We start from the raw sequence: 12,365 nt of genomic DNA, 5'->3' as shown, positions 1-12,365 counted from the left end.
CCTCAATACTGTGAATAGTTATTAGTTGGAGTATCCCACTCATCCCTTCTCCTATCCAAGTTCTAAATAAAACTACAAAACAACATCCCCTGGACTGATTATTGACTGAGCCAAGAAATTAGTGATACGTTTCTGCAACCAGTTGCTAAGGGTAACCCAGAAAGTGTTATATCCAGCAGTCCTGTAGGGGGCAGTGCTACAATATTATTTGTGGATCTATATCTCATTACAGATTATACAACCCCCTCGAGTCAAGTTCCTGGAGAAGCAGTGTATCTGCGAAACATGTACAGAACGATTGGATCTGGTCTGGGGATCCCCCCTTTTGGGGAGACTTCACAGCTGACACCCAATCCATAAGAGGAGGTGTTGTACGTTGTATTTTCCTAGTCCTTGTACTGGACCGTATCTGGATGTTTGTGATGTATTTTTATACAATAATTTTTTTTTGTGTGTTGCCCTTCAAGGGGATTTTTTTTTTTTACTCATGTATATATAATAAACTTTTGTATTTTTTTTTTTTATTGTTCAATGGTTTTTATTGAAAATTTTCAGTACAACATACAAAGAATGCAAAAAACATTGCAAAGAAATATTGTTCCAAGTAAAGAATGACATTGAACAGCCAACCGCAGCGAATCTGCGTCAATAACAACCAGACATAAATAGCAAAACATGGGGTCATCATAATAACAGCAGTAGGTGTCAATTAGTCATCAACTAGATCTAGGCTTAAATTCAGGGTAGAGCAGGCGTATGTAAATGGTGGTACCATTGTAACCAGGGTTGCCACAAGGAGAGGGACTTTTGATAGTTCCCTCCGCTCGAGGCAAACATCTGTTCATACATACTGTGGGTGTGCACCATGTCTAGGACTTCGTGGATTGAGGGGGGTTGCGTCCGTTTCCAATTCCTTGTAATGGACAATCTAGCTGCCAAAAGAACATGGGTGACGATGTGTCTAAGAGCAGGGGAAAATGTTTGTATGGTGATATTAAGCAAGGCGAGAGCCGCGGTGGGTGTTACCACGGATTTCGTGATTTCTGTGATCGTATGTAAGACATCTTGCCAGTATGTGTTCGGAGAGACGGGCAGTCCCATAGAATGTGGTAAATGTTGCCCAGGTGCCCGCAGTTCCTCCAACATAGTGGAGAATTTGGTAGGTGTTAGGTGCCAGCAAAGTGTGATTTTAATTGTTTGCTCCCATAAAGCCGAGCATTTGGCGTGTTTATATGCATGCCTCAGTGCTGTTTGCCATTGAGCTGTAGTAAACGATTGGTGGAGATCCGCCTCCCATTGAAGAAGAGGACGCGACTTGGTAAATGTGGATTTGTCTTGTAAGGCCTGGTATATCAGTGATATGCCTCTAGAGGCAGCAGACGGGTTGAGTAGGAAATGCCATACAGTGCTTGGTAGTCTGTAACATGGGGTCGGTAAGGTAGAGAGAAGATGCTTAAGTCTGATATAGGAAAAGAGTTCAGAGGCAGGAAGATGGTATGTGTGTTGAAGGGACGAAAAGGGTTTTAACTTCGTATTGTGGAACAAATGTTGTATTGTCAGTATGCCCCGTGTCTTCCAAGCTGTGAGGGAAAACTTTTGTATTTTTATAATACTTTCTCATTGTGAGTTCATACGGCACCATGACAGTCCTCAGTGCCTTCAGTTTGCTAGTTTATTGTTAACCACTTGCCGACTGCCGCACGACTATTTACTGCGGCAGTCAGCCTCTCCTGGGCAAAGTGACGTAGTACTACGTTGCTCGCCCACGAGCCTGTAGGGTAGGCCCCACTCGTTCCCTGCCTAGCCAGTGTGTGTGACCGGCGGCTCCGATGGCCACCGGCCACTCGCGATCTCCCACAGGAGAGGGAGAAAGACAGACGGCTGATGTAAACACAACCGTCTGTCATTCTCCCTGAAGTAATGACAAAGGCTATGTGATCCTGCTATATAGGATCGTATGTCTCTGTGATGACTTCACAAGCCACGCCCCCTAACAGTTAGAATCACGCCCCTAGGGACACACTTAACCCCTTGATCACCAATAAAGTAAACCCCCCTCCCTGCCAGTGTCATTTTTACAGTAACAGTGCATATGTATAGCACTGATTACTGTAGTAATGTCACTGGTACCCCCAAAAGTGTCAAAAATGTCAGTCAGGGGTCCGATCTGTCCGCCGCAATGTCGCAGTCCCGCAAAAAAAAAAAAAAAATAGCAGATCGCCACCATTACTAGTTAAAAAAAAAAAACTATAAAAATGGCATAAATCTTTCCCGTAGTTAGTAAACGCAATAACTTTTGCGCAAACCAATCAAAATACGCTTATTGCGATTTTTTTTTTTTTCCAAAAATATGTAGCAGAAAACAAATTGCCTCAAAATGTTAAAAAAAATTGATTTTTAAATTTTTTTTGAGAATTTCATATAAAAAAATGTGAAAAATATTATTTTTTTCAAAATTGTCGCTCTTTTTTTTGTTTATAGAGCAAAAAATAAAAAAATCGCAGAGGTGAGCAAATACCACCAAAAAAAAGCTCTGTTCGTGGATAAAAAGGACGTCATTTTCATTTGGGTACAGCGTCGCACGACCGCGCAATTGCCCATTAAAGTCACGCAGTGCTGAATCGCAAAATAGGCCCTGGTCTTTGAGCAACCAAATCTTCCGGGGCTTAAGTGGTTAAAGCCCAAATGTGGTATTTTCAAATGAAATCAATGGTTGGTGTTATTGACTTGTGTTCTTCACAGTCTAATGTACCCATAAGAGTATGATCTCAGGTTAGGTATGAAGCCATACCTGATGAAGGACAATAGGTGACATTATGGCCACTAGATGGAGTCAATGTTCATAGGAAATAAAATATGGCCAAAACCCATCACAGCTGGGTAAATGCTGCTCATATTCATTCAACTATTTTTGTGTTTGTGAAAGGTTACACCACAAAATGTACTCAGCCAATGAGAGGTACGGACTCCATTTTTATTTTTCTCCTGCTATCAATGACCAACACGGGACATCCATGTCTCTGGTGATCTCCGATCTCCTTATGAAGTGTTTCTTACATGATGAAGATCGGCCATGGAGTATATCTGAGGTGTATATCAGGGTGTGCTTCTTCCCCACATGTCCACCAACATTCATATAGAAGACATTTCCCGCACACAAGGCACTAATACACCTCCAGGGTTGTGTGGGATCCCTGATGTACAGGAAGACAGGACTTCAGTGAGGAACAATTCCCTCACTCAGGACAGGGATATGGCTTCTCCCCCGAGTGAGATCTCTGATGTCTGTAAAGACTGGACTTCTGTGAAAAACATTTCCCACACTCAGGACAGGAATACAGCTTCTCCCCTGTGTGAGATCTCTGATGTGTGTAAAGATCGGACTTCTGTGAAAAACATTTCCCACACTCAGGACAGGAATACGGCTTCTCCCCCGTGTGAGATCTCTGATACGTGTGAAGTTCTGATTTTGACTAGAAAATTTTCCTGCATTCAGGACAGACATACAGTTTCCCCCCCCCTTGTGAGACTTTAATGTGTAAGAAGTACAGTTTTTAGTACAAAACATTTTCCGCACTTGAAAAAGGAGTATGACTTTTTCTCTGTGTGACACATCTGATGTGTGATAAGTTCTGATTTTCATAAAAAAAAACCTTTCCCACACCTAGGACCGGAATGCAACTTCTAACCTGTGTGCAATCTCTGATGAATATTACGTCTGGACTTTTCCGAAAAACACTTCCCGCACACAGGACAGGAAAATGGCTTCTCCCCTGTGTGAAATCTCTGATGCTTTTCAAGATTGGCCTTCTGTGAAAAACATTTCCCACACTCAGGACAGGAATGTGGCTTCTCACCTGTGTGAGATCTTTTATGCACCCTAAGTGTGGAGCGAACACGGAACCACTTCCCACACTCATCACAGGGATACGGCTTCTCCCCTGTGTGACACCTCTCATGGTCAGCAACTTCTGATTTTCTTCTAAAACATTTCCCACACTCAGAACAGGAATACGGCTTCTCTCCTGTGTGAGTCTTCTGATGTTTGAAAAGATCAGACTTTTGTGAAAAACATTTCCTGCACTCAGGGCAAGAATGTGGCTTCTCTCCTGTGTGAGTTCTTTTATGCACATTAAGACTGCATTTAAAACGGAAACACTTCCCGCACTCAGCACAGGAAAAGCTCTTATCTGTTGGAAGGACGGCACCGTCCCTCACGGTCTGAGGTTCCTCAGGATAAGAGGAATACGATGGTTTGGCACCATCCCTCACAGTCTGAGGTTCCTCAGGATAAGAGGAATACGATGGTCCGGCACTGTCCCTCACAGTCTGAGGTTCCTCAGGATAAGAGGAATACGATGGTCCGGCACCGTCCCTCACAGTCTGAGGTTCCTCAGGATAAGAGGAATACAATGGTCCGGCACCGTCCCTCACAGTCTGAGGTTCCTCAGGATAAGAGGAATACGATGATCTGGCACTGTCCCTCACAGTCTGAGGTTCCTCAGGATAAGAGGAATACGATGATCCGGCACCGTCCCTCACAGTCTGAGGTTCCTCAGGATAAGAGGAATACGATGGTCCCGCACTGTCCCTCACAGTCTGAGGTTCCTCGGGATAAGAGGAATATGATGGTCCGGCACTGTCCCTCACAGTCTGAGGTTCCTCAGGATAAGAGGAATACGATGATCTGGCACTGTCCCTCACAGTCTGAGGTTCCTCAGGATAAGAGGAATACGATGGTCCATCTACACTGTGTGGTGCCGGATGGACATTTGAGGTAGCCGGGTTTTCTCCTGGACTATACTGTGTGATGTCCTCATCTTCTACTTTACAGTGTGGAGACAAAATGAGAGAATCCTCTGAGGTTTTCCTCATCTCCCGTCCATCTACTAAAAAAGAAATACAAAGATTATTACTAGACATCAGCAGATTGGTTCCCCTAAGCCAGGACTCCGCCCACATCAGGCAGCTTTCTCTCTAAAGATCTTACAATTCCCCCCTCAAGGTAACTAGTAAATGGGTCCTCTGATCTCCTACCAGTTCATTTCTTTATTCATGGACCTTAGTCAGAGAGTGAGGAAACAACGAGAACTGTCTTTTATGGGAGTGACAGTGATGAGGGGATTATAGGACGAGTGTCCCCTCCCCCTCTATCACTCATTGCCATCTTCCCAACACAAGAAGTCCTGCACTTCCTTATTTAGTCCATGATTTAGTCATGAATAACAGCGGGGCTGAGTCCCACCAGAGGTCAGAGAGTGAGGATGGGGGGAGAACAACCAAGATGAAGACTGGACTGATCCTGAAGACCACCATTGGGTTACTGACTCCTCCCTCATTATCACTTTCTGTTTAAGGTTCCAAAGTTGGAGGATGTTATCACATTATTATCAACATGTAAAAGTCTGTCCTCCAATCAGATCATCAGATATAAAATGTCCAGCTGGTAGGAAATGGGAGTAACAAAAGAGAATCCATATTATGTGTATATATAGCAGTGGGTAGAGGGGAGAGAGCAGAAGTCAGGAGTATGTAATGTACAACATAGAGTATATAGTGCATGGATCAGGAGTAAGTAATGTACAACATAGAGTATATAGTGCAGGGGTTAGGAGTATATAATGTACAACATAGAGTATATAGCGCAGGGATCAGGAGTATGTAATGTACAGCATAGAGTATATAGTGCAGGGGTCGGGAGTGTATAATGTACAACAGAGTATATAGTGCAGGGGTCAGGAGTACGTAATGTACAACATAGAGTATATAGTGCAGGGGTCAGGACTCATAATATTGGTATTCAGTAGAAGCTTCAATGTTTACATGAGACAAGTTGCAGAGGTCCCACACCACTGCCTCCCATCTCCTGAGACTGCTCTCAGTGATTTGGATGTGAGACTATACAGACATATCCCTCCACCCGGCACAGCCAGCAAATAACAGAACAAGTAACCCTGGGAGGATTGTTCTGTCAGAGATCTTACTAGACCCGAGCATGAGGAAGACTCAAAGCACATACCCCAGGTGCCTAGGTCTGGTAACACCTATAGGGAAAGCCAAGATTTTGCTGCCAGCTGAACCCCAGAATCTCCATAAATCCAGTCTAGAGACATAAATTGTGTCTGCAGCACAGAGAAGGAAGATTATCCGAGAGAAATACAGGAATACAGGACGGGAAACAGAGTTCAGGAAAGTGACCAGGGGATTACAGGCTGATATCACCCAGTCTCCGTCATACTCTGGACCAATCAGTGAGCAGTATGGGTGGAGGAATGTATTTAGTGTTAATGACCCACCTGTGCTGATCTCTGTAGGAGTGTCCTCCTCTATAAATGTCCCCGTTATTCCATCCTCCTCCATAGACTGCTGATCATCCCTCACATACGTCTCTTCTTCTTCTGCTTTAACCTCAAATTCTATATCAATTGGATCTCCACTCTAAACCAAGAAAATGAGAGAGAATATAATCTGTAAAATATAAGCTTTATTATTGCGACTTCACATAAAAAATCCACACATTTTCTACACAAATCCATGTTCTGGATGCTCCGTCCCACCAACCTTGTAACAGTGAGGGATGGTGTGACCTTCCTGTGTGGAATCCCGGGAATACAGAGGACGGGGACATCTCTCTGGTGGGTTCCTGGTATTAGGTGGCTCCATCATATCCTTGTGTCCTTCTTTAAACTCCTCCATCACTCCATACTCCTCATCCTCCTCTTTATACTCTTCTATAACAACAATATTATAATCCCCGAGGATTCCACTCTGAATATATAATAAAACATTCATTGAAAAAAAAAAAAAGCTGTGTATAAATCAGAACTGACAATAAAGTCAATCCTCTACCTGATGATGGTGAGGGATGGTGTGACCTTCCTGTGTGGAATCCCGGGAATACAGAGGACGGGGACATCTCTCTGCTGGGTTCGCATTACTGGATCCATCTGTAGGAAACACACACACTGACTGAATACATTGTTTCTATGTGTTTATCAGATGATGGGGGATCTGGGTGGACCCTCCGTACTGCTCTCTCCTTTACAATAAAGTCTCCTCTTACCCGGTGATGTGAGGGGCGGCTGATTCTCCATCATGACGTCCTTGTAGAGATCCTTGTGTCCTTCTAAATACTCCCACTCCTCCATGGAGAAATAGACAGTGACATCCTGACACCTTATAGGAACCTGACACACACAATGATACAGTCACCATCCAGACACATCCCTTGTCTGTTACTGGATAATGTCCCAGAATTCCCAGCACCGCTCACCTCTCCTGTCAGCAGCTCCATCATCTTCTTGGTGACTTCTAGAATCTTCTGCATGTTGTGTCTCTCAGGTTTTTGGGAGTCACATGGAGGCACTGTGATGGTCATATGATCACCTGACTTCAGAAGAGGAAATCTCTGTATTGAGGAAGCAATAGGAATATCATGTTAGAATCCCAGTATCCTCCTCACCTCTTCGGTCAGGTCTGTGTTTTATTAATAGAGATACGAGTGATGTCATGTGACCTCCCAGAATCCTCCTCACCTCTCTGGTCAGGTCTGTGTTTTATTAATAGAGATAAGAGTGATGTCATGTGACCTCCCAGAATCCTCCTCACCTCTCCGGTCAGCAGGTAGATGATCTCCAGGGTGAGGTTTAGTATATTCTCAGTCATGTGACTCCGGTCCTCCTCCATCCTCATTTGATCTATACAGGTCTCCTTGTAGACGGATAACTTTGGGAAATGAAAGTAAGAATTATTTGGATGGTATTGGTCACACAATAATAGTATGTTGTACATTAAAGAACTATTGCCCCATGGGAAAACATTTGGTTTGGGCTGTTTAGTTTTTGGAGGTGAGCCCTGTGTGGGAGATCAGTGGAGGTGAGCCCTGTGTGTGTGTGAGATCGGTGGAGGTGAGCCCTGTGTGTGTGTGTGAGATCGGTGGAGGTGAGCCCTGTGTGTGTGTGGGAGATCGGTGGAGGTGAGCCCTGTGTGTGGGAGATCGGTGGAGATGAGCCCTCTGTGTCTGAGATCGGTGGAGGTGAGCCCTGTGTGTGTGAGATCGGTGAAGGTGAGCCCTGTGTGTGTGAGAGATCGGTGGAGGTGAACCCTGTGTGTGGGAGATTGGTGGAGGTGAGCCCAGGGTGTGAGATTGGTGGCGGTGAGCCCTGGGTGTGAGATCGGTGGAGGTGAGCCCTGTGTGTGTGAGATCGGTGGAGGTGAGCCCTGTGTGTGGGAGATCGGTGGAGGTGAGCCCTGTGTGTGCGAGATCGGTGGAGGTGAGCCCTGTGTGTGGGAGATTGGTGGAGGTGAGCCCAGGGTGTGAGATCGGTGGAGGTGAGCCCTGTGTGGGAGATCGGTGGAGGTGAGCCCTGTGTGGGAGATCGGTGGCGGTGAGCCCTGTGTGTGAGATCGGTGGAGGTGAACCCTGTGTGTGGGAGATCAGTGGAGGTGAGCCCTGTGTGTGGGAGATCGGTGGAGGTGAGCCCTGTTTTTGGGAGATATGTGGAGGTGAGCCCTGTGTGGGAGATCGGTGGAGGTGAGCCCTGTGTGTGGGAGATCGGTGGAGGTGAGCCCTGTGTGTGGGAGATCGGTGGAGGTGAGCCCTGTTTTTGGGAGATTGGTGGAGGTGAGCCCTGTGTGGGAGATCGGTGGAGGGGAGCCCTGTGTGTGTGAGATCGGTGGAGGGGAGCCCTGTGTGGGAGATCGGTGGAGGGGAGCCCTGTGTGTGTGGGAGATCGGTGGAGGTGAGCCCTGTGTGTGTGTGAGATCGGTGGAGGGGAGCCCTGTGTGTGTGGGAGATCGGTGGAGGGGAGCCCTGTGTGTGTGGGAGATCGGTGGAGGGGAGCCCTGTGTGGGAGATCGGTGGAAGGGAGCCCTGTGTGTGTGGGAGATCGGTGGAGGTGAGCCCTGTGTGTGTGGGAGATCGGTGGAGGGGAGCCCTGTGTGTGTGGGAGATCGGTGGAGGGGAGCCCTGTGTGTGAGATCTGTGGAGGTGAGCCCTATGTGGGAGATCGGTGGAGGTGAGCCCTGTGTGGGAGATCGGTGGAGGTGAGCCCTGTATGTGTGAGATCGGTGGAGATGAGCCCTGTGTGTGTGGGAGATCGGTGGAGGTGAGCCCTGTGAGGGAGATCGGTGGAGGTGAGCCCTATGTGTGAGATCGGTGGAGGTGAGCCCTGTGTGTGTGGGAGATCGGTGGAGGTGAGCCCTGTGTGGGAGATCGGTGGAGGTGAGCCCTGTGTGGGAGATCAGTGGAGGTGAGCCCTGTGTACGTGAGATCGGTGGAGGTGAGCCCTGTGTGTGTGGGAGATCGGTGGAGGTGAGCCCTGTGAGGGAGATCGGTGGAGGTGAGCCCTATGTGTGAGATCGGTGGAGGTGAGCCCTGTGTGTGGGAGATCGGTGGAGGTGAGCCCTGTTTTTGGGAGATCGGTGGAGGTGAGCCCTGTGTGGGAGATCGGTGGAGGTGAGCCCTGTGTGGGAGATTGGTGGAGGTGAGCCCTGTGTGTGGGAGATCGGTGGAGGTGAGCCCTGTGTGTGTGGGAGATCGGTGGAGGTGAGCCCTGTGTGGGAGATCGGTGGAGGGGAGCCCTGTGTGGGAGATCGGTGGCGGTGAGCCCTGTGTGTGAGATCCGTGGAGGTGAACCCTGTGTGTGGGAGATCGGTGGAGGTGAGCCCTGTGTGTGGGAGATCGGTGGAGGTGAGCCCTGTGTGTGTGGGAGATTGGTGGAGGGGAGCCCTGTGTGTGTGGGAGATCGGTGGAGGGGAGCCCTGTGTGTGTGGGAGATCGGTGGAGGTGAGCCCTGTGAGGGAGATCGGTGGAGGTGAGCCCTATGTGTGAGATCGGTGGAGGTGAGCCCTGTGTGTGTGGGAGATCGGTGGAGGTGAGCCCTGTGTGGGAGATCGGTGGAGGTGAGCCCTGTGTGGGAGATCAGTGGAGGTGAGCCCTGTGTGCGTGAGATCGGTGGAGGTGAGCCCTGTGTGTGTGGGAGATCGGTGGAGGTGAGCCCTGTGAGGGAGATCGGTGGAGGTGAGCCCTATGTGTGAGATCGGTGGAGGTGAGCCCTGTGTGTGGGAGATCGGTGGAGGTGAGCCCTGTTTTTGGGAGATCGGTGGAGGTGAGCCCTGTGTGGGAGATCGGTGGAGGTGAGCCCTGTGTGGGAGATTGGTGGAGGTGAGCCCTGTGTGTGGGAGATCGGTGGAGGTGAGCCCTGTGTGTGTGGGAGATCGGTGGAGGTGAGCCCTGTGTGGGAGATCGGTGGAGGGGAGCCCTGTGTGGGAGATCGGTGGCGGTGAGCCCTGTGTGTGAGATCCGTGGAGGTGAACCCTGTGTGTGGGAGATCGGTGGAGGTGAGCCCTGTGTGTGGGAGATCGGTGGAGGTGAGCCCTGTGTGTGTGGGAGATTGGTGGAGGGGAGCCCTGTGTGTGTGGGAGATCGGTGGAGGGGAGCCCTGTGTGTGTGGGAGATCGGTGGAGGGGAGCCCTGTGTGGGAGATTGGTGGAGGTGAGGCCTTTGTGGGAGATCGGTGGAGGTGAGACAGTGGTGGAACTATCAGGTCACAAAGGTCATACTTGCAACAGGGTAAATGCTCTGACCCTGAAGGGGTTATTCTACAAATAATAAATGTTGGGACAGCGCTTGCACTATGGATAAAATATCTGAACCCACAACACGATAATTCCAATAAAACTTTCTGATAACAAAGTGTCAGACAACTCCTGGGGTAATCTGGCAGCACTTACTCAGAAGACCCCCGGCTGTAGATGAATAGGTGTGCTGGGCTCTGTAGTCCCCCAGAGTTTGTGGTGCCTGTGAAGCAATATACCCCTATATAGCAGTAAATGGGGAATATTGGCATAAAGAGCAGAAGCTCTAATCCACTGCCAGGGTCTCGGTCACAGATACTCCGGTGGATGGCGGGCCCGGATACGGCTTAGATGTAACCAGAGAGGGCGCTCTCCTAACCTGGAGACATCTGACGTGTTTGGATTGGAAAACACAAATCTTTGTCCAGGAGGGCTATTGGCAGGCAAAGGGGTCCTAAAAAACATCCTACCCTAAAGGGGGTGTGGTTAAATAGAGTCTGAGGTGAAAGAGGGATGACGGGAGAAGAAAGAAAGAAAAAGAGAGAGATAGGGAGGGAAGGAGAGAGAAGGAAAGAAAGAGGGATGGAGGGAGAGCAGGCACAGATCCTACACCACAATAGCAATATGTGTATGGCAGAACGTTTAACAATCAGCAGATAAAGATACTCCAAATACCATCCCCCCAGGCAGATCCCATCAAACAAATACAAGAGATGGGTTCAGAGATTGCAGACATCATACAAGAGATCGTCAGAGACTGTGCGGACATCATACAAGAGATGGTCAGAGACTGAGGACATGATACAAGAGATGGTCAGAGACTGTGCGGACATGAGACAAGAGATTATCAGAGACTGCAGACATGATACAAGAGATGGTCAGAGACTGCAGACATGATACAAGAGATGGTCAGAGACTGTGCGGACATGATACAAGAGATGGTCAGAGACTGTGCGGCTATGATACAAGAGATGATCAGAGACTGCGGACATGATACAAGAGATGGTCAGAGACTGCAGACATGATACAAGAGATTGTCAGAGACTGCGGACATGATACAGGAGATGATCAGAGACTGCGGACATGATACAAGAGATGGTCAGAGACTGCAGACATGATACAAGAGATTGTCAGAGACTGCAGACATGATACCAGAGATGGGTTCAGAGACTGCAGACATGATACCAGAGATGGGTTCAGAGATTGCGGACATGATAGAGAAGGTCAGAAGCGAAGGACACAGCTGACAGCAGAGGCTTCTCACACAGCCATGAATATATACAATGTTCTGTGTATGGGGGAGGGATGTCAGTGAGTACACCGGTCAGTGCAGTTTCCTCACTACATACAAAAAAAAAGAGACAAAAAGCCGAGCTATCATGATTTTCCCCCAGAGACTGAACTGCAGGGTAGAAATACCCCTCTGGCTGCTTGGATGGCATCAGGTCGGGCTGCCATATTCATCTTCACCTTGCTGAGGCTAGCCACACCCCCTCTCTGAGTCCCACCCAATCATTGAGAGGCAAACGCCACCTGACCTCCTTGCATGGTAAATCCGGTGGAGAGGATGAGGCAGGGGGAGGATCTGAGAAAGCTCTCATATTAACCTGTGTGTTACCCCAGCACTGGGGGGGGGGGGGGGTTACGATGCAGAGTCTCTACTAGGCTGGCTGCTGCCCGGGACATTGATACATTTTTGGGATTCTCCTTGGGACAGCAGTCAATTTCCTGTGAATGTCCCAGTAAATCTGTGAGCGTTGGCAACTATGCATTCCCCCAAAATCCAG

At 48.4% G+C, this 12,365-nt stretch overlaps 1 protein-coding gene across 1 annotated transcript; it reads right to left on the bottom strand.

Moving 5' to 3' along the window:
• Positions 1 to 3,084: 3,084 nt before the first annotated feature.
• LOC309543742 (gastrula zinc finger protein XlCGF66.1-like) lies at positions 3,085 to 12,042 on the bottom strand (the record flags this gene model as incomplete). Its single annotated transcript, XM_082276185.1, has 9 exons — positions 3,085 to 3,444; positions 3,953 to 4,245; positions 6,310 to 6,438; positions 6,562 to 6,768; positions 6,850 to 6,947; positions 7,064 to 7,187; positions 7,274 to 7,408; positions 7,609 to 7,725; positions 11,998 to 12,042. 9 exons carry the CDS (start codon positions 12,040 to 12,042, stop codon positions 3,237 to 3,239), a joined length of 1,356 nt encoding a protein of 451 aa, XP_082132311.1. The 3' UTR covers positions 3,085 to 3,236.
• Between the last annotated feature and the right edge of the window lie 323 nt (positions 12,043 to 12,365).

This window comes from Pelophylax lessonae, assembly GCF_965119305.1.
Source record: "Pelophylax lessonae genome assembly, contig: HAP1_SCAFFOLD_336, whole genome shotgun sequence".
Taxonomy (NCBI): Eukaryota; Metazoa; Chordata; class Amphibia; order Anura; family Ranidae; genus Pelophylax; species Pelophylax lessonae.
Note: the sequence above shows the minus strand (reverse complement) of the source record. Positions and strands in the feature narration are given on the sequence as shown.